Source organism: Zingiber officinale, chromosome 5B, assembly GCF_018446385.1.
Source record: "Zingiber officinale cultivar Zhangliang chromosome 5B, Zo_v1.1, whole genome shotgun sequence".
NCBI classification, from domain to species: domain Eukaryota; kingdom Viridiplantae; phylum Streptophyta; class Magnoliopsida; order Zingiberales; family Zingiberaceae; genus Zingiber; species Zingiber officinale.
The window spans coordinates 90,051,314-90,078,447 of record NC_055995.1 but is presented as its reverse complement, the minus strand read 5'-3'; the positions used below and the strand labels follow the sequence as shown (position 1 = coordinate 90,078,447).

General features: G+C 42.3%; 3 protein-coding genes across 4 annotated transcripts; 1 reads left to right on the top strand and 2 right to left on the bottom strand.

The window, feature by feature from the left end:
- Positions 1 to 314: 314 nt before the first annotated feature.
- Positions 315 to 3,212, bottom strand: LOC121984937 (probable glycerol-3-phosphate dehydrogenase [NAD(+)] 1, cytosolic). 2 transcript variants are annotated; one of them, XM_042538122.1, is made up of 7 exons: positions 2,919 to 3,212; positions 2,635 to 2,844; positions 1,867 to 2,551; positions 1,497 to 1,718; positions 962 to 1,209; positions 745 to 884; positions 315 to 621 (listed from the first exon to the last, which is right to left on the bottom strand). In XM_042538122.1, the coding sequence occupies exons 3-7, from the start codon at positions 2,522 to 2,524 to the stop codon at positions 498 to 500; spliced, it is 1,392 nt and encodes a 463-aa protein (XP_042394056.1). In that variant the 5' UTR covers positions 2,525 to 2,551; positions 2,635 to 2,844; positions 2,919 to 3,212; the 3' UTR covers positions 315 to 497. The 2 variants fall into 2 exon arrangements, with proteins under 2 accessions (XP_042394056.1, XP_042394055.1); XM_042538121.1 differs by having other exon boundaries at positions 2,743 to 2,844.
- Positions 3,213 to 4,576: 1,364 nt separating this feature from the next.
- On the top strand, positions 4,577 to 6,696 carry LOC121984936 (probable E3 ubiquitin-protein ligase RHC1A). Its single transcript, XM_042538120.1, has 2 exons — positions 4,577 to 4,730; positions 5,555 to 6,696. Exon 2 carries the CDS (start codon positions 5,590 to 5,592, stop codon positions 6,427 to 6,429), a length of 840 nt encoding a protein of 279 aa, XP_042394054.1. The 5' UTR covers positions 4,577 to 4,730; positions 5,555 to 5,589; the 3' UTR covers positions 6,430 to 6,696.
- A 5,115-nt stretch (positions 6,697 to 11,811) lies between these two features.
- LOC121987613 lies at positions 11,812 to 13,509 on the bottom strand. The gene is made up of 4 exons (XM_042541361.1): positions 13,151 to 13,509; positions 13,010 to 13,063; positions 12,835 to 12,894; positions 11,812 to 12,107 (listed from the first exon to the last, which is right to left on the bottom strand). The coding sequence occupies exons 1-4, from the start codon at positions 13,442 to 13,444 to the stop codon at positions 11,973 to 11,975; spliced, it is 543 nt and encodes a 180-aa protein (XP_042397295.1). The 5' UTR covers positions 13,445 to 13,509; the 3' UTR covers positions 11,812 to 11,972.
- Between the last annotated feature and the right edge of the window lie 13,625 nt (positions 13,510 to 27,134).

Here is a 27,134-nt window from a genome sequence, read left to right as displayed (position 1 = left end):
CGTCTTCCGCGGATATATTAGTTTATTTAGGAAAATTAAAAATATTTAAGTTTTTTTAAAAAATAAAATAAAATAAAATTGTTTCGGTTAGATTTGAAATTAGAAAAACTAAAACTTATTGTTAAATAATAAGTAATTAAAAATATTATTTTTTTCAATGATATTATTAATTAATACCTAATTTATCTATATTTGCATATGCATATAAGAATTTAAGTATGTACGATAAAAGGGAAAATGCATTCAAGTGATAGTTTCATACATTGCCATGAACGCCCAAGTTACATAAATAAGAACAGAAATTTTCTTTGTGATTGAATATCTAAGTTGCTTCCAAAGCAATTATTTCATTATCAACGTCTCCACACATCATAAATAAAATAAAATAAAATGGAATGAAATTCAAAACATGACTAACAGTTACAAAGAACACAACAACAGGACTACATTTTCAGTAACTCATCGAGTGTTTTTGGATGATCAAAAAGCACTCTATATCATGGCTGACCAAGCAAGGATGGCCTGTAGAACACCTGACTCTGCGCTATCTCGATCCTTTCGCGAGGATCGTTCATGGTTTCATCTCTTAATGCTTGAAGAATGGCCTGTGCAGGCGACTCCCTGGATAGTAAGCGATAAATATCAAGCAAGAAAGCTGAGAATTTGATGAGCAAATGCTCTCTACAAGCAATTCTCCACTCTACACAGAATGTTGAAACTTGATGGTTATCAAATGGTTCATACCTCCTGATAAGTATCTTGTAGAGTGTTTTGAGAATAGGACACAACTCGGCCGGAGCAATTGGAGTTTTCACCTCCGGGTGGAACACATTTAGACTCGACTGACTGAGTAGCTCGTAAAATGCACCGATCGCAGAAACACCCTGAGGGAGAAGAAAGCAAAAGTTAGTTAGCTTCAGAAAATCAACATTCAACTGAAGAGGCATACAAACATATATACCTGAATCATTCCTTTCCCTTTGATGCTGTCACCCATATCAGGACTCAGTTCTCCCTTGGCGAGCATTTGGCCATACCACGCATTGCGCCCCTTTAAGAGAGTCACATATGTATCGGACAACAAGGGACCGGCTAGTTTTTCCGGCTGTTCGGCTAACAAATGAGTAATAAATATCATCTCAGATGTGCAGTGGGCAAAGTAGACTGATTTGCTTGTTGCACTCTCATTTGTCAGGGCTGCTACCATGCCTAGAAAACAAATTAGTTTATCATATGGGTGCTAGATATAAGAGAAGTTTTTCACATTGGGAAATTTATCTTAGTAGAAGAAATCTCTTCAAAATGTAATCAATTGACAAGTCTTTTTGTTTTCTTTGTGGATAATAACAATGAAGCTTACTTCTAGATCCATAAACAAACTATGTTGTTAATTAGGAAAACATATGACAAATCGGTATGTGCATTCGTTAGCCTCACTTGTGCTGAATCAAGCAATCCAACAAGGTTCATACAGAAAGAGAAAGAAAAAAACTTACCAGCGCCGATGGCGTAAACATTCTTCAATCCACCCATAACTTCATGAGTGATCAGATCACTGTTATCCCACACGATAAAATGTGGCTGCCGTAAGAACTTGGCAAGAGGCTTTCTCCACTTCTCTGCCCCGCAGATTCGTGCATTAGCGTACTCCTTATTGTATATCTCTGATGCAATGTTAGGTCCTCCTAGATAAAGAATGTTATCGATCGGAACCCTGGCTGTAGTTTCACACCAAAACACAGATCAATTATGGGAAGAGAACAGGTTCTACCTTCCTATTCATCATGCTCAAAGTTGCTAAATTCAGTAAAAACAATGAACTTGCAGACTGAAATATATATGCTAAGAATGAGTGGAGAAATTTACTTGCAGACTTGATCATCTGAGTAGGCGTTATGATATGCGGGATGGGATCTAAAGCTGCTTCGATGCCCTTAGCAAGAGAGATGATAATTGGAACACTGATCCTCTCCTTCCAATACCTACTGATCTCCTCAAACACTTCCCTTGTTTCAGTAGATGGCAGGCCATTCACCACAATGTCAGCATCCCACACTGCTTCTTGCAGGTTGGTGACGACCTTCAAGGGACAAAGTGGCGTCTCGATCATATTCAAGCAGAAGCCATCCTTCAATATCTCATCCGCATACAGAATCCGGTCGCCGAGCCGAGCTTCGACATACTTCAAGTAGGCGCATCTCCTGATCAACCGGCGCAGGACGTCCTCTCTTGAATTGATGACCTCGAACAGATGCTCAGCTGTGGCCCGATCGACCGACCGACCTGGCCGCCTCCATATCCTGATCTGAACCTTGTCGCGGAGATGGCCGTAGGCATCTTGCAGGAGAGCAGCAAACACACTGCCCCAAGCTCCGGCGCCGACGCTGACAATCTTTAGGAGATCGCCGTCGGACTTGCTGAGAATGCGGCGGAGCTCGTCGAGCCTTTCTTCCGCGCCGTTGGAGTGGTGAAGGGATCCGTTGGAGAGGACATTATTGTGGCTTCGTTCCACAGCGCCGACCATTTTCTCTCAAACAGCGCACGGTTCTACCTGCCAAGCAAGAGCTAAGAAATAGATGAGCAAATACCTTCGATGCAGAGAAATCGGGGAGCTTGAAGAAGTAATCTGTATGCCTCGTCCTAAACCCTAGAGTTCCAAAGCCTCAAATATCACTGCAGATCTCCACGGCCAAAAGAATTAACCAGCTGCGAATCGGCAAGAAATCGCCTCAATCGCCCAACCTTATCCGTTTCCGACCAAGTCAGAGGCGGCGACGGCACGAGTAAATCGGGGATGCAGCTTCGGTATTGCCGCCAGGCGCCGAACTTCCCATCGACCCCCAACTAATAATAAATAAAGGTAGAAACTTTGGCGTCGGAGCCTCCAAAGCGAACTGACGTCAACCTAAAAGCCTTACCTGGAACCGCCCATTGCTGGTTGGTTGAAGAGGACGATGAGGTAGTTGAACGCCTTCAAAACGCCCAAATGGTGGGGGAAAGGGGAGATGATTAATTTGGCGATAGAGATCGTCAAGATCCCACTTTGAGCCTGGTTCGCTGCGGTTGGGGGGATGAGGACGCGCGACTGCGCGAGGGAGGATAAAGGCTTGAGCTTGGTAAAAGGCAGGCAGAGGATGATCGAGCTCGGGATTTGAAGGTGGTTGGAGGTTGGAAGCACATTAAAACCTTGTGGTATTGTCACATGCGTGTCTTGCTTCATTGATGGTATATTTGTTTCATTGAAATACTTCATATGAATGATAAAATTGTCTACTACAAAATGCATGCTCAGCCGACGACAACACGTCGATACGAACGAAGAAATCTAATCTAATCAACGAGATCGCTTTCAACAACCGTCAAAATCCACCAAACAAGTCTTATCGTTTGACTATTTGGACTTGTTCGTTGAATTTTAAACAGTTAAATTGTGGTATGAGTTTTGGAAGATTGGCTTTTGAGAATGGGCCTGTCATTATTGGGCCGATAAATTACGGCTTTTAGGACATCCACAATTCATATATTAATAGAATGTTATAAACTTATAATACCTTTGATATTAAACGCCATTATTATAAAATAGTGTTATAACATCTCATTACTTGAACGCGTCAAGTTATGTAGGGTTGGTTGTTTTATTTATTAAAAAATTATGAATTTTAAAATTAAAAATTAAAAATTAAATAAAATGATTAGTTTTTTAATCGTAATTGTTGTATTTCAATTTCATAATTACATAGTAATTTTAAATAAATTTTGTTTTCTCAATTTTATAATTTTAGTTGCTTAGTTGTAATTTTATTTTTCCAACTTTTTAATTTTATTTTTTTACCAACATCTATTTTATTTAATAAATATATTTTTTAAAAAATTAATATTATTTTTGAAAAATAGTAAAATTATTTTTTAAAAAATAAGATTATTATTAAAAATAATAATAATTTAAATATTTTAAAATATATTTATTTAATATGATATAATTTTAAGATAATTAAGTGGACTGTGAAATCTATAAATAATAAGTGTTAATATTAAAAGAAATATAGTTGAAAGAGATATATTATTATAATGAATATATGATAGTAAACTTTATATTTTTTATGAGATGATAAATGTTATAATAATGATACATTGTGATGCTTAGAATTAATATTAATTAGTATTTTTAATTTTGAGATTAACAGAGTTTCTCTCCTTTTTCAATTTCATAAAAAAACTGTATCTTTTTTGTTCTCTTCCACAATACATCATTTTAGACCGTTCATCTTCCACACAGAAATGGACGGTCCTGATGCGAGCTTTGGGTATCATCAACGATTACGGTAGATCCATGCCTCTGATAGGAACAAGCCAACAACCCACAAGATCCCGCATACTTTAATTCCTGCGAGCGAATCAGGACCGTCAGTCTCCAATTCAACGGCTTCAATCTGAATTTTCTTCATCGGACGGCTGAAAAAGGGCACTTCCGCATAGAAACCAGCTGTCCAAGGAAGGAATCGATGCTGACATGGTTGGTTTCCTCATCGAGCCGTCCGTATAGAAATGGACGGCTAATATAGCTTCCCCAATTGCTCCATGGAAGAAAAGGGAGATAGCGGGGGAGACGAGGAAGACCTCATTTTAGCTGTTGGTTCCGTCGATAGGGGTCAAGTCAATCAGTGATCTCTCTGCCAGATCCAGTTCCAAGCGATTCCTACTCTTCTCGCGACGATTTCCATCCCCTTGTGGTATAGTAGTTCTCGAGTTCTTCAATTTTTTGTTTTTGGTTTCTCGGGTCTTGTTGGAACTGGAAGGCTGGGAAAACAGGCTTTCTTTTGGTTCTATGGGTCTTTTTTTTTCTCCTCTTTGTCGATTGGGTTGATAATTTTACTATGATTTCAATTTCTTATGCTTGGAATTAGACGAGGAAATTGAATTGAAGGTGATCGATTAATGCTCCTTTCGTGTTCATGTTGGAAACTATTGATTTAGGTCTTTTTTTTATCCAAAAAATAGTTTGTTCTCTCTTCACCATGTGCTTTTGCTTGTTCTTTTAGGAGTAATAGATGAAATTGAGGTTGCTAGTAAATCCTTTTGCTTGATTGTTAGTGTAATAGTATCTTTTACTTACATTGAATTATGTAATATTTACTGATTCTTCTTTAATTTGTATGGCCACTTCTTGATTAGTTTCATAGTGTTGTTGTTCATTTTTATTGAAAAAACAACTTCTTGATGAGTGAATCATAACACATGAGCATGATATATCTTGATTTTGTGGCGTGTTTGAAATGTTTCTTTTTTGCGTCTGTTAATGTGCTATTATTTTATTTCTATCATAAGCAACTAATTCTATTAGCAATCAAAGGAAACTTACTTCAGGCATGGGCTATAGTTTGATATTAGTTGTCCTAGTTATGATAATCCTTCAAGAGTTTATTTTCGTACCATTTGTGTTCTCATTGAAGTGAGAAAAAACTTGTATCTTATTTTCGTACCATTTTTGTTCTCATTGAAGTGAGAAATCTATATATTTTTTTCATGGTTTTTTTTCTATCTGACCTTGATCTAGGTATTGTTTGAGAAGTCAATTGAAGAGGGTGGAACATGTCAACCAATTTAGCGACACACTGGTGTTACCAGTGTAATCAAAGAGTTCAACCTCGTGAGAGGGACATGGTCTGTCCCAATTGTGATTCTGGTTTCGTGTTAGAATATGATGAGATGGAGGCTACGATGAACCACTTTGCTGGAATGGATTCTGGTGGCTTTCAGGATCCGTTGATCAGGTTGATGGAGGCATTCTCTACTTCGATGAGAGAGGGAAGAGTAGGAAGGAGGCACCATGGTGGACTCATGAGAAGACCCTATGCCAATTCGAACTTTGGTATGGAATTTGGCCCAGGTCCTTGGTTGGTTTTTAGGGGACAAATTCCATTTCATGCGTTTGACGATCACGGGTTGGAAGTTCTTCTCAATGGGCAACAGGGTCTTGGAGTCCGACGGGCTGGCATGTCAGACTATTTTGTTGGACCGGGGTTGGATGAACTGATGGAACAGATGATGCATAACGATAGGCGTGGTCCACCACCCGCCTCGCAATCATCTATCGATGCTATGCCCATCATAAAAATTAACCAAAGACATCTACAAGGCGATTCACACTGTCCAGTTTGCAAGGAGATGTTCGAAATAGGGTCTGAAGCCCGAGAGATGCCATGCAAACATTTGTACCACTCCGAGTGCATCATCCCATGGTTAGAACAACATAATTCCTGCCCAGTTTGCCGATATGAGATGCCCACTCGCGGTTCTGGGAGCTGTAGGAGTTCAAGAAGGAACACACAAAGCTCAGGTAGCAGTAGTAGCAGTTCCAGAAACAATGGACAACGCCGCAGGAACCTGTTTTCCTACCTGTGGCCCTTCCACTCTTCAAGCTCTAGTTGAACTTGGTCTGTGTAGGCAACCATTCTGCTCTACTTTTCTCTATAGTACTATTGAATTGGTTGTTGTCGATAGCCTTGAATACTGATAATCTCTCTGGCCTTGCTGAAGTATGTTGTATTTCCATAATTTCTATATTGTTTAGAGCTCTAATGAATTTACTTGCTGAAAAGGAAGTAATTCATAACAAAATAGTCAAGATTGCCTCTTGCTTTAAATATTCAAGTAAATGCTGTCAGTTTCAATTAACTCAACAACATTTTTCTTGTGTGCCAAATATTTCATATGGTATTGAGCTTATTCAGTTTTTCCATGGTGTTCTGTATTCACTTATCTCTTAAGCTTGTTTTAATGTGGTTGTCATTGTAATTCTGTTCTTATTCTTCTTCTTCTCGATTAGTTTTGATCAAAATGAGATTTTAGACCGTAATTCTGTTTCCTATTTTCCTCAAATGATAATATTTTTACTATTTTCTTTTCAAGTAATGTGAACTTGACTTTTAGAAAAGCCAACTCTATTTGCCCCGTGTATTGTTTTAGTTTCATTAAAGCAATTTACTTTGATTAGTTTTAGGTAAAATCTATTCTTATTGCTCTGATAAATTTAAATTTATTACCAGACAACATTCACATCTTAATTGAATAATCAGAACATTTAAAATTCTTAATTCAACAAAAGTGATGAAGCTATTTAATTTTGCTAGTTGAAGGTAAGAGTATCAATTAGTTTTCCTTTCAACTATAATTATCTTTAGCCAAGGCTAATCCATTTTCAACTATTATTTACTTTTTATTTAAAAAAAAACAAGAAAAGAATAAATGAATAATAGACAGTTTAAAGGTGATCAAACTAGAGGTACTTTTTGATGACTTTGAAATAAAAATAAAAATTATCTTTTTGATTTTTTCCCCTTAATCAAATTCTAAAATGTATCTTTAGGGGAAAAGGATATATGACTTCGTTAGTCATCATCTATCATCAAAAATTCTCGACATTTTGTACATGTTTCAACTCAATGATGGAGATGATGGCGTGCTGAATTAGTCGTCTTATTTATCGGATAATAAAAGTTGAATACTTTTATTATTTTTTTAAAAAATCATGTACTCGAGAATTTAGTCATACATCATTTGTTGAGACACTCCGAGAATTAGAAGGGGGTAATTAGCTCCGTCCGTTTCGTCAATGATGATTTGTAGTGGAAGACTTGAAGCAAATGCTAATGTTTTGATTTACTTGGTATTCACCTGAACGAGATGACTAATCCAAAAATTCGGCCCCTCTCTCACATATCCATTTTAAAATAACTCCTTCTCGAAAACACTCCGAATGTGGAGAAACCTCGTACAAACTCTCAACAAGAATACAATACAAACAAGAAGTAAATACAATAATATAAATGGAAAATCTCTTCTTGTTTGATCTCCTGTAGTTTATAAACACCTCTTGAACCATGGAAGTGCAAGAGTGTCTCCAAGAAACTTTAAAAACTGGCAACAATGACAGAGATGATCTTGGAGAGAAGGGTATAAAGAGCTACGACGAAAACACCCTTTATCTGCGCGCTTTAGGGTGATACCAATCGATTGTCACATCGAATTCCCGTTCAAACCTACACAACGGTAATAATCCAATCGATTGGAGTAGCTTGATCGATCAACTGATCAATCCAGTTGACTTTTGTGTTCGTACGAGAGCTCTAGAAATCGATTGACCAATCAATTTTTCTCTCCTCGCACCACCGCGAGAAACCCAGCTCCAATCGATCAACTGATTGATTGGAGCAGCCCCAATTGATTGGACCACCTATGGTCGTGACACTTCCCGACTCTGGCTCAATCAATTTCCCAACCGATTAACCAACCTTGACTTGTCTAACCAAGTCTAATTAGGTTTCCTTATCCAACATTCAATCAACCTTAATCTGTTGGGACTTCGTCACCAAGTATCTGGTGAATCATTTGACCCACTTGAACTTTATATCCTTGTATCAAGTATTGGTCAACATGACCCACTTGGATGTACCACTCACCAAATGTCTAGTTAATCCTTTGATCCACCTTATTTCCACTTTTGTCAAGTGTCCGGTCCTCCATAACCCACTTGAACTTTCATATACAGATGTTCGGTCAACCTTGATCCACCTGGATTTCCATTACTTGACTTCACTCATCAGGACTTTCTCACTGCTGGCTTCACTCACTAGGACTTTTCATCATCTAGCTTCACTCATTAGGATTTTCTTATTGTCTAGCTTCACTCACTAGGACTTTTCACCTGACTTCATTTATCAGAAGTTTTTCTATTGTGTAACTTCACTCATCAGTATTTTTCCACACTAAGTATCCAGTCAACATGGATCCACTTGAATTCTCCTTCTTCTGTCAATCTTCTCGTTGGTATTGTCCTTGTCTAACCTCCAATTAAGACTTTTTAAGTTAAATATCCGATCAACATTAACATACTTGACTTCTGGTCAGCTTTCGACCGTCAATTTCTCAGATAGACAATTGCACCAGTAATCTCCATATATTATCAAATATCAAAACTTAAGCTTGAGCTAACCCAAACTTAACCAACCTGATTAACTTTAACCCATAAAAAATTACATCACCACCGTTATGGGAAGGGGAGTAGTTATACTCTCTTTCGAATAGTCATTTGTTGTAAGTCGATAAGTAGTTATTTTGAAGGGGGACCTTGAACAGCCCCTACAACTTGACCAGCAAAATTCAAGTTAAGTTGGTCGAATCGGACATTTGTTGGTTCTGTATTGAATTGAGTGTACTAAAAGACCTTGTCTGTTAACTCACACCCAACCACCTTAAATAGCTCTAGCAACTCTTCCAATTCCCATGGCTTCCACCACCTCCATTAAGCTGCCTTCTTATCAGAGGCTCAAGGAGCTTCTGCATGAGGCTGAGGAAGAAGATGGATGGTTGGAGGTCTTTAGAGCTGCTGAATGGACCCCCGGGAGAAGAAACGGTCGGCCTAATCGGAGCAAGCGATGCCGGCTGCGGTGGCCGCAGGCGAAGGTGGGCGGGCTGAGGAGGAAGGCCAGGGCGGTGAGCGCAGCAGTGAAGCGGTCACTGGCCGAGCTGCTGAAGAGGCTCAGGGAGGCGAAGCCACCGTGCCTTGGGCAACTCGTCGCCAGCAAGTCCTCGTCCATGCCGCCGTCACCGGCTCTGCCACGTCCCTAGAAGCCAAGCCATCTCAACCTCATCCTGCTGCTAAATGCCACATCTGAGTTGTGTGGGGCATTTCGTCGAACAGGTGGTGGGAGGAAATCAAGGCATATTACATGCTTTTGAAATCGATTTGTTTTGTTTGATTGTAATCTCACATTTGAAGCTAACAAGAGTTGGCCTGATCAAGAAACACATGCAAACTTCTCAGTACAGGAAGTAAAACCAGCAGAGAAGATTCATATCAGTATATATATACCACCGTCGCCGGCGACGACGTTTCCGAGGTCGTCGATGGGATCGCCAGGGTCGCCGTGTTCTTCTCCGGTGGGATTGTAGTGCGGCCCTGAACAAAGATATAGATGATGGCAAGAGATCCACCTCAGTACGTTAAATGAAGAACGAAAAACAGAGCAAGAACCAGTAGAGACGCATCCGTCGATGCCTTCTTGGCTGAAATGGACAACACCGGCGACGCCACTGTTGCCAAAGCCACAGAGAACAGCAACGGCTTTAGCCTTCTTCCTGCTCGATTCATAACAAAACGTGAACAGATTGCGTTTGGAACATCAGAAACTAAATAGGAATAACGAAATAATATAGTTAATTATTGCAGGGTACACGTGTCTAAACTTTGTGTAACATCATCTCAATACAAAGTTCTCAAAATGGCATGGTTACATGCTTCCCAAATAAGATAAATCACCCTACAAGATAGGGCGCCTTGGTGAGTCTTGTTTTTCCTTTATAGTAGTCCTGTCGAATGGATCTAGTACATGAAATATTATTATCATAAATTTTGAGATTTGAATTTTAATAAAGTCGAGATAAATGTCTTCCTTATGTGTTAATCATTATTCCAAAGATTAGTAGTCCATGATTTATCTTCTTCGTGTTGGTCCTGAGACGAATTGACGGAGATATTAGGGGTAAATATATTCACTTTTTACCATCGTATTTTCCCTTAATAGTAACGCTGAAATACTTCACATAATTTAATGATGCAAGTGATATTAAAATTATGTCTAATCATGTTTGACACTATTAAAAAGAGACTTAGTAATAGTACATTCAAAGAAAATATGGATATTAGACTCATCAAACCGGTGGCATAGGGCATATGTCTTATTCGGTTCATATGACACACTGTTTGCTGTCCTTAGCTTATCATGAGCAAGCAACTAAGCTTAGAATCGATGGTTTAGTAACATGCATTGCTTCTAAATCATCGAAAACCAAGAGACTTTGGACATACTTATATCTCAAAGCTATCCCATTTTACTTCATTGTAAATCATTCAATGAGTTTCATGTTTACCGCACCTGTTGAGGGCCTGAGGTATTCCCTCTAATGTACGGTTTAATAAAGGCTTACTCCTAAATTTATTGAAACTGTAAAAGTCGGTGATGGCTTTTAATGAGGGTCAGTGAAGGAACATGAAATAATTATGCACCAAATGAATTGGTTGTGATGATTCACGAGGTTACAAATTAATTCTACTGTGGTCAAGTTGTGAAATGACAACTGGATTTTGTGAAATTTAATAATCAAACATTAGCCATTGAATTCATTTGCTCCTCACCGCGAATCAAATCATATGTTTTTATACATAATTTTTGTGATTTGACCAAAAGATTAAAGGTGAGTTTGATTCGGAGTTATTCTTGATAATCTTGATTATTCATCCAAGGTTATCAACAAAAATCTTATTTGGTTTAAGTATTCGATGATTCCCGAGTAATGTTTCATACCTGACATGTCAGCAAAAGGGTCATGCAACCCGAAATCGGAAAACCTCAGAAAACTAAGATTAAAAATAAATAATTTTAAAAAATAAAAAATAATAAAAATAAAAAAATTTAAAAAATAAAAAAAACAAAAAAATTATAAAAATTTTAAAATAAATAAATAAATAAAAATAAAAATTTAAAAAATGTAAAAAAATATAAATATTAATAATATAAAAAATATAAAAACATTAAAAAAAAATAAAAAACACATAAAAAGTAAAAAAAATATACAAGAAAAAGAAAAGTAAAAAAAATATATAAAAAATAAATAAATAAATAATAATAATAATAATAATAATAATAATATTATGTATAGTTGATTTTGTAACTGAGGGTAATACGGTAAAATATTAAACTAAGGTATTCATTAAGACCTTCAAACAAACAAGTTTTTGTTGCATTACCTAGGTTGAATCAAACAACATTTGGTTATATTTTATTCCCCATAATCTTAGTTATGTGATTATCAGGTAATAACATAACCAAGATTATACATGATAACTTGAACCAAACGCACCCTAAAAGACCTTGAAATCATTTTACTACAGGGTTATGCTCCAAAACAGTGTATTAGCGGACAGCAACAGCATCCTCTTCATCCTCGAAACTTAAATTTAAGCTTTGCAGCTTGAAGCCTGCTCCTTGAATAATCTCCACTAAGTTGGAAGCCACTCCGGTTGCCTGGACTGTTGTCTGTTTAGTTAGCTGCAAAATAAGAAAATTAATGATCATAAAGAAGAATCAACTTAGTGCAAAATCAGTTTTGATAATAGTTGACCAAAAAGACAGCAACATAAGGTTAAGCAGCATTTCCCTTGATTGTCTTTAATGGCGTTAACATAAATGATAGGATGCAAATAGGCATTTGAATCATTTAACGAATGTCAACAGCATTGTGTATGATTCTGCAAGCTAAAAACTCACAATTTTACTCAATAAGCCTTTGCCACAGGACTGACATAACTTAATGTTCTTGAAAAATAAGTTATGCATATACGATCTTTCACTAGTAAAAATCTTACAGTTAATGGTCTTTATAGTTTTCCTTACATCAAGTGTACGAGGTTTTTCAGCCAATCTTACTTCATTAATGGTGGGAGAGACAAAAAATGAAAATCAAGTGTAAGCCTTAAGTGTTAGCATAAAAGGTGTTTCAGCCATCTGAATTGAGTCATCCTAACACATCTGTCTTTACTTCCCAGACCCAAGTTTACTGGCCATAGTTTCAACTGGGTTGTGCCTGCACGATCCACAGCAGAACCACACAAAGCTTTGCAAGACTAGCTAAACATTTTGGCAAAACTTCGAATATCCAACCTTGACTCAAGTAATGCTTATGGGTTAATTCTAAACATTCTATGCATATACTCAAATTTAAATTGATTTAACTTCATCAAAGTAAGAAGAATTCTAAGGATCAATATGTTTGTACCTCAACAGTGGCAATGCCCTCATCTACTCGAACACTCACATCGCTGATTCCTTCCGATACCTGAGAACAAGGAAGGGGGCAAAAAATCGAAACTTCTTATCAAAGAGCATAGAGATCTTAAAGAAAAATCGTACAATTTATCTTATTGAGACCACTATTGAATTAGTTAATCAACCTGTAATGCCTTGCTCACGACAGGAATCGCCGATTCATCCATCGTTCCTTCGGCCTTCACATCCGCACACAAGGGGAACCCACGTAAAACCCTAGTCAAAATGATTTTTTTTTTTTTTGAACGAGATCAAAGAAGGCGAACCTGGAAGTACATGGTGAGGAGATCCGACGGAGAGACGGGGACGGCAACCGTCGCTCCTTCTTCCTCCTCCGTCGCTGCGGCCACGACTGTGTCAGTAGCTGGGTCTTCCAACGGGTTCGCTGCCTCCCCCTCGGCCACGGCCCTGATGGACTTCCTCGAGACGGTGAGCCGCTTCGACGACAGAGAGATGCTTCGCCGGTGGAGTACTGGAAAGAGCGGATTGAGGGGGAGAGACAAGCCAGGGAGGGATCTCCGGGAAGAGATGGAAGCGGAGAGAGGATAGATGGCCGCCATGGTCTTCGCGCTGCGGAGACTTCCGTCGGATGACAGAACGGTGAGATTTGGATAAGGCGGTCGCTGTGAACCGGAATTATAGACTCCGCCGGTTCAGTTCAGACCGGACCCGGTTGGTTCAGTTGTGAAATAGGGCCGTGATCTATATGGTCCTCCCCCCTGCAATTCCCATATTTAATGATATATGATAATATAATCATTCGCGTGGTCTGCGTGCATCGAGAGCCGAAGCAGTGAGATCGTACGGCTACTGCGCACTCTGACCGATCGCTGAGCTGGAATTAGCGGAAGACAACTGTCTCGTACGGGGCCACTCCCCACTTAACACCCACCCTCCAACACCTTTCACCCAGTCCTCGCCCATTCGACTCCATTCTCTCGGGCCCCGCCCAGCCCTTCCATGTTAAACTGTGGGTGCGTTTAGGCTGAGGGCCAACGACAGAGGCGCAGCGTCTCCCCATCGTCGTTCCACCGCGTTTGTTCTTTTACGTCGCGAACTGTGGCCGTATTTTTTTTCTCACTTGTACCCTTGCCTTTTCTTGGGAATTACGATCGTGCCTCCTTCCGTCCGTTGCGAGGATAGGAATGTTTACGGGAATTTTTCAGAAAATAAATTTGAATAAATTGATTTTTTTTCATGAAATGGAATTGGAAATAAAGAATACTTTCGAAGTGAATACGAGAGTATCTAATTGTATGAATTTATAGAGAAAGCAGTGAGGATTTTATGGGCCATTTTTCCGAAATAAATGGCTATTTTTTGTCTAGTGAACCGGAGTCGATGGTAATTTGGTGAATAAGTGGAAAAGGGAGGGCGAACGGGTAGTTAGGCGGGAACAATGACGATGAAAAGTGCAGGTGGCGAGAGGTCGCCATCGATCGACGACCGACACAAGTCAAAGGCCAGCAACTGTCCACATCCGTGATTTTGTGGAATGTTGGGGACAAAATGGGCATTTAATGGATTGGAAAAGGAATGTGGGCACGGAAATACGCACACGCATAAAAATAGAAAATTTTCAAATTAACCCCTATTGCTATTAATTTTCCTATTTGGCCTCCAAAATTAATGTGGTAGACTTGCTCACTTTTTAATATTTTTTTAAATCTAGATATTTAGACTTCATCCTATTAATTCAAATAACGGTATTTAGTTTGGCTCACTTATACAAATTTGAAATACAATTTATATGCAGCTTTTTAACTGAACCCATGTATATAAGTTTATAAAATACTCATATAGAAAAATTTTAAAATGATTAGATTACGTATCTATTTCTAATTTTATCCTGGTTAATTAACTGATATTTTGGAATAGTGGAATTGATTTAGTTCGGTATCAAAACCTCTTACTTTTAATCAAATCAGTTAATTGATTTTAAAAATCAATCAAACTAATTTATTTATTTTTTTAATAAAAATTAATTTTAAATCAAATTGATTGTTAGACTAAATAACCTATATGAAACTAGTTCATATGTTTTCATTCATCTCTCTTGATTATATCTATGCACTCAAATGTCAATTTGACGTTTGATATATTAGTCGATTTTACTTAAAATCGACTGATGTACCAAATGATCTCAGATTTACATAAAACTAGTTCTTATGTGTTCCTCTATCTCTTTTGATTATATCGTATTAAAAAAATCATTGCTCTCAATATATTCAATATATTGAGTCAAATTGACCTTTGAGAGTATGAATATAATCAGGAGAGATAGACGAACATATAAGAATTTGTTTCATATCAATCCGAGTCATTTGGTCCATCAGCCGTTTTTGCTTAAAATCGGCTGATGGACCAAATGACTCGGATTGATATGAAACAAGTTCTTATATGTTAGTCTATCTCTCCTGATTATATCTGATCCGGTGGTTAGGTGGGGCTCGCTCGGCAGGAGGTCAAAGTGGTCAACGCGAATTACCTCCCCGATCAGCAGGAAAAGTAGCCGGTTCGACACTCCGATGGCTCGGTCAGGCACCGAGTTTCCGACGCTCATAAAGCTCAAAGCAGGGAGAGACGACGGTCGAGCGGTCATCTCGTTGGCTTGGCGATGGACGCAGCCTCAACCCGACAGGCAGGACTCCCTCGCCCGATGGGGTGGAGCCGACAGCAGCTCATCGATCGAGCAGACGCTCGGCCCGGTCGTCGCATCGCCCGGACGGCAGACAGGCCAAGCGGCTCTCCCACTCGGCACAATAAGAGACAAAGGGAGCAGTTGTCGATATCTTCTTAGGGATCAGTGTCATCGACAGGCGGCATGGTCGACGACGTGGTCAAACAGAGAATCGTACGGTGGAAGCTTCCACTGTCACGTTAGGGATATGCTCGGGCTGTTAAGGTATGACATCAGACACGCTTTTTGACACGGTCTTTCCAGGTATGTTTTGGGAAGTGTGCATGCCTCAGGAAGCGTGTGCGCGTCTCCTGGGAGCTCTATATAAGAAGCTCCAAAGCTTCATCGGAGGTATGTTTTTTACTATTGTAGCTACAGTCACGCTGCTGCTCCTTTCTTCTCTAGTTCATTCGTTTGCTGCTGGTGACTGACTTGAGCGTCGGAGGGTCATCGTCGGAGAAGCCCTCCCTGGCTCGGCACTAACGACTTGTGGTTGCAGGCTCAGCTCGTTGGAGGTCCGCGTCTTCATTCGACATCCAGTCAACGTGAGCGCCACCTCCCCAGCGTCCATTGACTCACCTTCAGACAGGATCAATATCCATGTCCTCAAACTTCAATTTAACCCAATATATTGAGAACAACAATTTTTTGAACACGAATATGTTTAAAAAATTTAATTCGTGTTCAAAAAATCATTGTTCTCAATATATGTAGTCAAATTGATATTTTAAGGCATGGATATAATCAGGAGAGGTTAACAAACATATAAAAACTTGTTTCCTGTCAATCCGAGGTGGTCCATCAGCTGGTTTTGAACACGAATTAAATTTTTTAAATATGTTTGAGTTTAAAAAACTATTACTCTCAATATATTGGGTTAAATTGATGTTTGAGGGAATGAATATAATCAGAAGAACTAGTCAAACGCATAGAATCTAATTTCATATCAATTCGAGGTCATTTGGTCCATTAGCCAGTTTTAGGCAAAAACGGCTGATGAATCAAACGACCTCGGATTGACATGAAACTAATTCCTATAAGTTCATCTACCTCTCCTGATTATATCTATGCCCTCAAACTTCAATTTAACCCAATATATTGATAGCAATAATTTGTTGAACATAAAAATATTTGAAACTAAACGAACACATAGGAACTAGTTTCAAATAAAGAAACCAGACGAACACATAGAAAATATTTGAAACTAGATGAACATATAGAAACTAATCCCTATGTGTTCTTGTAGTTTCAAATATTTTTGTGTTCAACAAATTATTATTCTCAATATATTGTGATCCTGTCCGAGAGTCGAGTCGACGGATGCTGGGAAGATGGTGCTTATGTTGACTGATGTAGACTGAAGATGACGTGGACTTCCAACGAGCTAAGCCTGCAACCACAAGTCGTTAGTGCCGAGCCGGGGAGGGGTTCCCTGGCGATAACCCTCCGACGCTCAAGTCAGTCACCGCGGCAAGTGAATGAAGTAAAGAAGATAAAAGAGCAGCAGTGTAACTGTAGCTATAGTAGAAATGAACATACCTCCGTCGAAGCTTGGGGGTCTTTATATAGGGCTCTCGGGAGGCGCGTGCACGCTTCTCAAGATATGCATGCTTCTCAAAGCATACCTGGAAAGGACGTGTCAGGAAAGCGTGCTTGATGTCATACCTTAATAACCCGAGTATATCCCTAACGTGACAGTGGAAGCTTCCACCGTACGATTCTCCGTTTGACCATGCCGCATGTCGGTGACACTGGTCCTTAGGAAGATATCATCAATTGCTCCTTTTGTCTGTTATTGGGTCGAGCGGGAGAGTCGCTCGGCCAATCTGTCGTCTGGGTGACATCATGGTCGGGCCGAATGGGAGAACCGCTAGGCCAGTCTGCTGTTCGGGTGACATCGTGGCCGGGCCGAGCGGGAGAGTCCGCTCGGCCAATGGTCCGCTGTCTCAGCTCCGTCCTGTCGAGTGAGGGAGCCGTGCTTGCTTGGTCGAGGTTGTGCCCACTGTTCAATCGAACGGGATGACCTCTCGGCTTTCGTCCTTCCATGCTTGAGCTTTTTGAGCGTCGGAAGCTCGGTATTTGGCCGAGCTATCGTAGTGTCAGATCGAGTATTCTTTGCGCCGATCAGGAAGGAAGGGTCGCCCGATCGGACAAACTCTCGGGACGTTGACCATCTTGACCCTCTATCGGGCGGACCCCACCCTACCACCGGATCACGTGCCTCCCCCTCAAGTCTAGTCGAAGGAGGTTGCAAGTCCGATTGACTAGACAAGTAGTCTGGTGACCGATTGGCCAATCGGCCAATGGGCTGGTTGCGTTCCGATCGGTCCACGTAGGGTTGATCTCCTAGGATGTTCGACACCCTGAGGACTTGCACTTGGGAAATTTCTCCTTCGGCGTATTCGGATAGGCGCGACCCGCACAGTCAACGCTGACATCGCCCGAATCTCCTCGGAATTCATACAAATCATCCCTATTAAGGCCAGCACGCACCCACACTTAATGATGGCGCTCATTAAATGTTGTCCTGTGGGAGGACGCCATGTGTCACCGCCTCAGTCATCGCACACCCGAGTTGACAGTTGCTGATGTGATGTTTGGCGGTTCAAATTCGACGACTGGATGTGCGCTCCGATTCCCGTGCCCTAGATCAGACGGCTCCGGTCGGCCGAGCCAAGCTTTATAAAGCCGCAGTGTCGACTTCTGTTCTATTGCTGGCGTCTTCTTCGTGTGCTCCGACGATTCTGCTTGTGTCCAGTGCTCCAGTGAACCTCGGCTTTCTCCTTCAGCGATCTCTCCCATCGTAAGCTCTTCGATCTTTCGCAATCTTAGTTTCTTTGTAGCGCTCGTAGTCATTCCTTTTTCCCGTGTCTGCTTGGTTTTTCTCGATTGTCTTCTCCGTCAAACCACCTGTTCTTACTTTCCAGCAATGGCAAGCTCTTCTCAGCCGTCTGACCCTGCGCCTGGACCTTGGTATATCACTATGGAGACCAGGTTCAACTCGGGCGACGCTGCGAAGCTCATAAATGCCTTCGACCTTCCCGCTGACCATGAAATCGTTCTGGCCTCATCGTCCGACCGACCCCATAAATCGCCGACCGACACTGTGTGTTTTTTCCGAAACCAATTTGTGGTTGGTCTTCGATTCCCCATCCATCCCTTCATCACCGAAGTTTGCAACTATTTTCGAGTCCCCTTAGCGCAGCTCATCCCCAATTCCTTTCGTCTCCTGTACAGCATAGTGGTCTTGTTTAAGGTGCACAGTATTCCTTTAACTCCTTAGGCCTTCCATTTCTTCTATTATCCTAAGCAGTATGAATTGGGCACCTACCTCTTCCAGTCTCGGATCGGCCTGGTCTTTTTTTGATAAAATGTCTACTTCAAACAAACACTGGAAAGACTATTTTTTTCTACCTGTGACTCCTTGAACGGCCGAGCTTCCGGACCAAATGGCAGGTCGGGCTTCCACCTCAACCAGATCTGAAGAAGTACAAGACCCGGTCAGAATACCTCTACGCAGCTAACATGCTGACCGACCTGAAGTTTAACATCCACAAGCTGCCGCCGGAAGGCGTTATGTACATGTTCGGGCTGAGTCCGATTCAAACGAAGCTCCCGAGCAGCTTAGGTAAGAGATTTCTCGACCTTTTCCTCTTGAGTCTAACTGATTCTTTCTTTCTTTTGCAGCCAACATCATGATGTGCTCCCGAGCAATCGGTATTATGAAGGTCAAGCGAGCTGAGATCGAAACAGCTACAACAAAAGAGATGGAAAGGTTCGGCTTGACCCCGGTCGGCTCACAGGAAAGTACACTTGGGGAGACCCCAAGTGTGGGCGAGGGGACCGCCGAACGGGCGCCCGGTGTAGAAGGGGTGGCTGACCCGCGCCCGGTCTCAGAACTGCCACCCGCTGTCCATACTGAGGGCTCGGGGTCTTCGGGTGATGAGGTGTTGCTTACTCGGCATAAGAGACGTCGAACGGGTACGCCCTCCCGCTCCGCCATTTCGACCGTGCAAGCTTTCGAGCGGGGAGGCACTCCATCTCCAGCCGCTCCCGAAACAGTTGAAGTCATTTCCTCCGACTGGACTCCTTCCTTGGATGATCTCCCACCGGATCCCATTGCTGCCCAGCCGCTCACGACTTTACCTCCGGCTCGGTGGTGCATCATGCGGTCCACGGTTCTCCCCGTCCCGCCTGTACATACCTCCGGCCCGGCGGCTTCTTCTCAATCGGCACCGAGCGGGCGGTGGTCCGTCACTACCATTCTGCGCTTGCCCACCGATGGCTTGCTCGCGCCGAGCGACCGACCTAATACCCCTGAGCATCAGGTCTACTTTCGCGGGCAGCTCGCCCGTATCTGGGAAGAAGCTAGGGCGCGAGCGACAACAACGCCTCTGGGGGTGCTCTCCAACAGCCACATGGAAATGTCCACCGGGGTAGGTATCTAACAGTAAGTCAAAAGTTACCTCCGGTCAGTGTGAATCATTTATCTTGTTTGCTGGCAGTATTGGGTGGAAAACATCGCAGTGTGTCAGCGGCTCGCCCTTGTGGAGGACAAGCTGAAGAAACTGAAGATCTTCGGCGGAGCATCTTCTTCCCAGGGGCCATCTATCGCCCAATTGAAGGTCGATCTGGAGAAGGCCAACAAACTGCTGGAGGCCAAGCGGCTGAAGTCCTCTGGCCAGGAGACTATGTTGGGTCGGCTCGAAGCGCAAATAAAGACGTACGACCAGAAGATCGAGCTGGCTACAACTAGAAAAAACCGAGTTGTTGCTGACCTGGACTTGAAGAACCAAGAAGCCCGAAACTTGGTCGAGAAGCTTAAAAAGGCGAAGGACCTTTTAGTCGCCGAGCGGGAAAGTCGTTTGGCTCGGGAGACTGACCTTCAGGGAAAAGTGAAGGCCCTAGAGGATGCTCTGGAGGCTTCCTGTTCAGCCCTTAAGGTTTACCAGGAGGCTGAACTGGGTCGCTTCGCGGTCCTGAGGCAGGAATACCTCCGCTCAGACCCCTTCCTGGAAAGGTGGCTAACTGGATCGTCCAATCATTTGAGCTGGTCATCGGTGCGACGTTCAGCCAACTGAAGGAGAACGACCACCTCCCCAAAACTCTGACCAACGCCGTCGTTGAGCGCGTCCAGCTTCTCAATTCTATACCTGATGAGATTTTTGAGCCCATCGAGTGAGGAGAGATTCTGTGGGTTTTGAATGTATTCCTGCTGTTTGGCAGTGTTTGACTTGTTATCATTGAAGTCCTTTTGTGGTTTTTGTTCATATGTTTGCTTGCCTTTTCGCAAGTATCTGACTGTATAATCCCGAACGGGCGCTACGACCGTATTTTCATTATTGATAAATTCGCTAGGGTCATACCTCCTGGGTTTAAGGTCGTCGCTCGACCCTGGGGTTTATAGTCGCCGCTCGACTCTAGAGTTTATAATCGCTGCTCGACTCTAGGGTTTAATGTCGCCGCTCGATGATTTGACGAAGTCAAGCATTTAAGGTCGTCGCTCGACCGTCGGTGGAGACCTGGGTTTAACGTCGTCGCTCGACGATTTGGGATAGACTAGGGTTTAAGGTCGTCGCTCGACCATCGGTGGAGACCTAGGTTTAACGTCGCCCCTCGACGGTCTTCTAAGGCAGGAGTTTAAGGTCGCCGCTCGACCGTCGGTGAAGACCTGGGTTTAACATCACCACTCAACGGTCTTCTAAGGCAGGAGTTTAAGGTCGCCGCTCGACCGTCGGTGGAGACATGAGTTTAACATCGCCGCTCGATGGTCTTCTAAGGCAGAGTTTAAGGTCATTGCTCGACCGTTGGTAGAGACTTGGGTTTAACGTCGCTGCTCGACGATCTTCTAAGGGAGGAGTTTAAGGTCGCTGCTCGACTCTCGGTGGAGAGTTGGGTTTAACGTCGCCGATCGACCCGGATGTATCTACACTTCGTCCTTTTCCTCATAAACTAGTCTACGAGGTTTTCAGTTATAGCGTTAACCTCTGGTCGGGGCGTCTTCCGTGCGAACTTGGCTTCTGATTTGACATAGCATCGGCGAGCGGTCAATTGATCGCCCTTGACCTCTCCTACTCGATCTTCCACCGGAAACTTGATATTCTGGCAGAAGGTTGAGACGACCGCTCGGAATTCATTAAGGGTCGATCGACCCAGAATGATGTTGTAGGCGGAGGGGGTGTTTACCACGATGAAGTTTGTGGTCCTCGTCTTTCTGAGGGGTTCCTCACCAAGTGATATGACCAACTTGATTTGGTCGATTGGCTGGACTTCATTGCCAGTAAACCCGTACAATGGGGTTGTCATCGACAGCAGCTCACCTCGATCAATTTGGAGTTGGTCAAATGACCCTTTGAAGATGATGTTGATCGAGCTGCCAGTGTCAACGAATACACGGTGAATGGTATAGTTTGCAATTACCGCTCAGATAATGAGGGCGTCGTCGTGCGATATTTCGACTCCTTCGAGATCCCTGGGGCTGAAGCTGATCTCGGGCCCGCTCACCTTCTCCTTGCTGCAGCCTATGGCGTGCATCTCTAGCCATCGGGCGTATGACTTCCGAGCCCGGTTGGAGTCTCCACCGGTCGGTTTGCCGGTGATGATGTTGATATCACCCTGCGTGGCGTTGCTTCTATTCTCCTCCTCTCGAGTGGTTGGTCGGCTCCGCTCATGCGAGGCTCGTGCAGGATTGGTGCTTCTCCTGCGATGTTGCCGCGGTGATTCCCGTGCCTCTTCATGCCGTCCGACTCTCTGATGTCCGTGTCGTCGGTCGGGTGAAGGCAATCGACGTCGATAGCTCCTTGGCGTTGGTTGTGCGACCGGGGCAAACCCGCGACAGTTACGGGTGTTGTGGGTGGCTAATTGATAAAAAGAGCATAACATATGAGTCCATACCTTTCCCTTTTGTTTTGACCGCTCGGAGGCCACATGTTGAATGGCGTTGACCTTGGTTCCTGGTGTGGTCGTGTTCCTTCTGCTCGTGACCCTCTTGGCGATTGATGGCTGATCGACGACCTCTGTTTGATCGGCGCCGATGGTTCAGATGGCGCTTCCTTCCTTCTGGCCGCCTATGCTTCTTTCACGTTTATGTACTCATTGGCCTTCTTCAACATGTGGTCATAGTCGCAAGGCGGCTTCCTGACGAGCGACTGGAAGAAGTCCTCGTCCATGAGCCCTTGCGTGAACACATTATCATGGTCTCGGATGAGACCGAGGGAATATCCATCACCACCTGATTGAAGCGTTGGATATAGGCTCTGAGGGTCTCCCTCTGACCCTGCTTCATGGAGAACAAGCTGAATCTTATTTTCTGATAGCGTCTGCTGCTCGCAAAGAGATGAAGGAAAGCCATTCGGAAGTCCTTAAAACTTCGAATCGATCCGTCCGACAACCTCCAAAACCAACGTTGTGCCGAGCCGGATAATATAGTGAGGAAGACTCGGCACTTGACTCCGTCAGTATATTGATGGAGAGTAGTAGCATTATCGAACTTACCGAGATGGTCGTCCGGGTCAGTCGACCCGTTATACTCTCTGATCGCCAAGAGAGCTAGTACCTCGGCAATGGATCTTGCAGAATTGCCTTGGAGAATTGTCGGTTGATCCGCTCGGGAGACAGACTAGCTCAGGGCGCTTTGCCCTTTCTTGAGTCTCAGACGGGAGCTTCGTCTGAGGAAGAGCCTCTTTCCTGGTTGGCCTGAGCGATCTTTGAGGGCGTTTGAAATAATGCCCGGTGAAATGGAATGGGCGCAGGTGGAGCTTCTCCATGAATGTCGGTCGCCATTTTATTCTGCCCCTAGATGGAAAGCTGCTCCAGTCGGTCTTCGTGAGCCACTCGACCACCCGAGGCCGATGTGGCTTGTTGCGTCAGTCGATCGGTTAGCGCCTTTTGCTGCTGTTGCTCAACTATTTTTTGCCGCTCATACTTGAATGAGCGCATTGAGCTCCTCTTGAGTGAGCGTCACGATGTGGAGACGCCCAGCTTCTTCCATCTTCTCGGCTCTGATTCAGGTGAGTTCCCGCAGATGACGCCAAATTTGATCCTGTCCGAGAGTCGAGTCGACGGACGCTGGGGAGATGGCGCTCACGTTGACTAGATGTAGACTAAAGATGACGTGGACCTCCAACGAGCTAAGCCTGCAATCACAAGTCGTTAGTGCTGAGCCGGGGAAGGGTTCCCCGGCGATGGCCCTCCGACGCTCAAGTCAGTCACCGACGGCAAGCGAATGAAGTAGAGAAGAGAAAAGAGCAGCAACGTAACTGTAGCTATAGTAGAAGTGAACATGCATCCGTCGAAGCCTCGGGGTCCTTATATAGGGCTCCCGGGAGGCGCGTGCACGCTTCTCAAGATGTGCATGCTTCTCAAAGCATACCTGGAAAAGACGTGTCAGAAAAGCGTGTCTGACGCCATACCTTAACAATCCGAGCATATCCCTGACGTGACAGTGGAAGCTTCTATCGTACGATTCTCCATCTGACCATGCCGCCAACCATGCCGCCTGTCGGTGACACTGGTCCTTAGGAAGATATCGTCAACTGCTCCTTTTGTCTGTTATTGGGCCGAGCGGGAGAGCCGCTCAGCCAATCTGTCGTCCGGGTGACATCATGGTCGGGCTGAGCAGGAGAACTGCTCGGCCAGTCTGCTGTCCGGGTGACATCGTGGCCGGGCCGAGCGGGGGAGTCCACTCGGCCAATGGTCCGATGTCTCGGCTCCGTCCTGTCGAGCGAGAGAGTCGTGCTTGCTTGGTCGGGGTTGCGTCCACTGTTCAACCGAACGGGACGACCGCTCGGCTTTCGTCCTTCCATGCTTGAGCTTTTTGAGCGTCGGAAGCTCAGTATTTGACTGAGTTATCGTAGTGTCGGATCGGGTATTCCTTGCGCCGATCGGGAAGGAAGGGTCGCCCGATCGGACGAACTCCCAGGGCGTTGATCATCTTGACCCTCTACCGGGCGGACCCCACCCTACCACCGGATCATATTGCATTAAATTGAAATTTGAGGGCATGGATATAATTAGGAGAGGTAGATGAACACATAGGAACTAGTTTCATGTCAATCCGAGGTTATTTAATCCATCAACCTTTTTTACCCAAAATCGGCTAATGGACCAAATGACCTCGGATTGACATGAAACTAGAATCTATGTGCTCGACTAGTTCTCCTGATTATATTCATGCCTCAAACATCAATTTAACTCAATATATTGAGAGCAATAATTTTTTGAACTAAAAAATATTTAAAAAATTCAATTTGTGTTCAAAATCGACTGATGGATCAAATGATCTCAGATTGACATGAAACAAGTTTTTATATGTTAGTCTACTTCTCTTAATTATATACATGCCCTAAAATATCAATTTGACCTAATATATTGAAAATAATAATTTTTTAAACATGAATTAAATTTTTTAAATATATTCATGTTCAAAAAATCATTGCTCTCAATACATTGGGTCAAATTAAAGTTTGAGGCATGGATATAATCAGGATAGGTAGACGAATATATAAAAACTTGTTTCATGTCAATCCGAGGTAAACCGGCTGTTTAACCAAATGACCTCGGATTGACATTAAACAAGTTATTATATATTCGTCTACCTATCTTGATTATATCTGTGCCCTCAAACTTTAATTTGACCCAATGTATTGAGAACAATGATTTTTTGAACATGAATTTAAATTTTTAAATATATTCGTGTTCAAAAAATTATTACTCTCAATATATTGAGTCAAATTGACGTTTGAAGACATAGATATAATAAGGAGAGGTAGAGAAACACATAAGAACTAGTTTTATATCAATCTGAGTCTCTGAGATCATTTGATACATTAGCTAATTTTGCCTATCAAATTGATGTTTGAGGGTATAAATATAATCAAGAGAGGTAGAGGAGTACATAGGAACTAGTTTTATATCAATCTGAGTTCATTTAGTACATCAGCCGATTTTAAGTAAAAATGGCTGATGCACCAAATGTCAAATTGACATTTAAGGACAAGAATATAATCAAAAGAGATAGACGAACACATAGAAACTAGTTTATATCAATCCGAGGTCGTTTAGTCTATCAACCAATTTGATCTAAAATTAATTTTTATTTAAAAAAAAAAGTAAATCAGTTCGACTGATTTAATTAAAAATCGGATGTTTTGATATAAAATCAAATCGATTCAATTGCTGTAAAAATACTAGTTGATTGATAAGGGTAAAAATCAAAAATAAATATATGATTTAATTATTTTAAAATTTCTCTACGTGAAATGGATATTTTATAAACTTATATTTGTGGTTAAGTAAAAAGCTGATTTATTTGCATTTAGAGATCGATCTCCAAAATATTAGTATCAATTGAGATTTATTTTCATAAGTGCTTTGGATAGTAATCTTGTTCATTGTTCATATTGATGTGTGTCAATTTATACATATTAGAGATCGATCTCCAAAATATTAGTGTCTATTGAGATTTGTTTTCATAAATACTTTAGATATTAATGTTGTTCGCTGTCCATATTGATGTGTGTCAGGCCTTGTTGAAACAATAATGTCTCATATCTATTATTTTCAATAAGTGAAACGATCAACTAAATTTATATGTAAAAGAGCATTAAAATTCAATTAGACTAAAGAATTTATTACTAAGATATACTGTCCGAAAATTATGTGATGGCAAGTTAAAAGATGTGGCTACCATATTGACTAGATGTAAACTTCGTTCTGTTCTGTAATATAAGAAACGTAAATGTCAAGATAAGGAAGGGGTCCTTTGTGTTAGTCCTTCGATGCTCAAGTCAGTTATCGGAAAGAGGAAAAAGGATGGAGCAATAGTAGACATAGGCATTAATAGTAAATAATGTGTAATTTCGTCGGTGTAGAGACCCTATTTTTATAGTGTCATGGTGTGCGACATTCGTACTTCTCTCGCGACATGGGTACGTTCTCCAATTGATCGTAGGTACGTTCTCTAATTTGTCCTATGAAATGATGTGTCAGGAAAGTGTCTTTGACACCATACCTTAACAGGGTATGCATATCCCTAACAAGACAGTAGAAGCTTCCGTCGTACGATCTGCCCGTTGATCATGTCTTGTGTCAGCGGTGCTATCTCCCCGAAGGATACATTAGTGATCAATCTGCTCGGTCGAGTGGGATAGCCGCTCGACTGAGTACTCCTCCGCTCGGTCGGACTCGGTTGCTCCTCCGCGTGGCAACAGGTCTCAATAGTTTATTTCCACCCGACCGGACTAATGCTCCGGTCATACACACACTCCTATGCTTTGTGATGATCATCTGATGATCTCGGCTGAACGAGCGCTTTACTCAGACCGACCCTTTGTCGATCGTGCAAATACATGCCCGATCAATCACTGCTAGAGAGATCCACTTGGCCCCTCAACATCCGATCCTTTGTCGTTGACCTTCTTGACTTTGATCTCCATGTAGATTATTACCTCCGTTGTTTGGCCTACACTTAATGAGCTCCCCTTAATTACCGCATTATAAGAGAAAATATTTTTTTATTAAAAAATAAACAATCTATTTTTTAGTATAGTATAAGGAAAGCTTTATTCTAT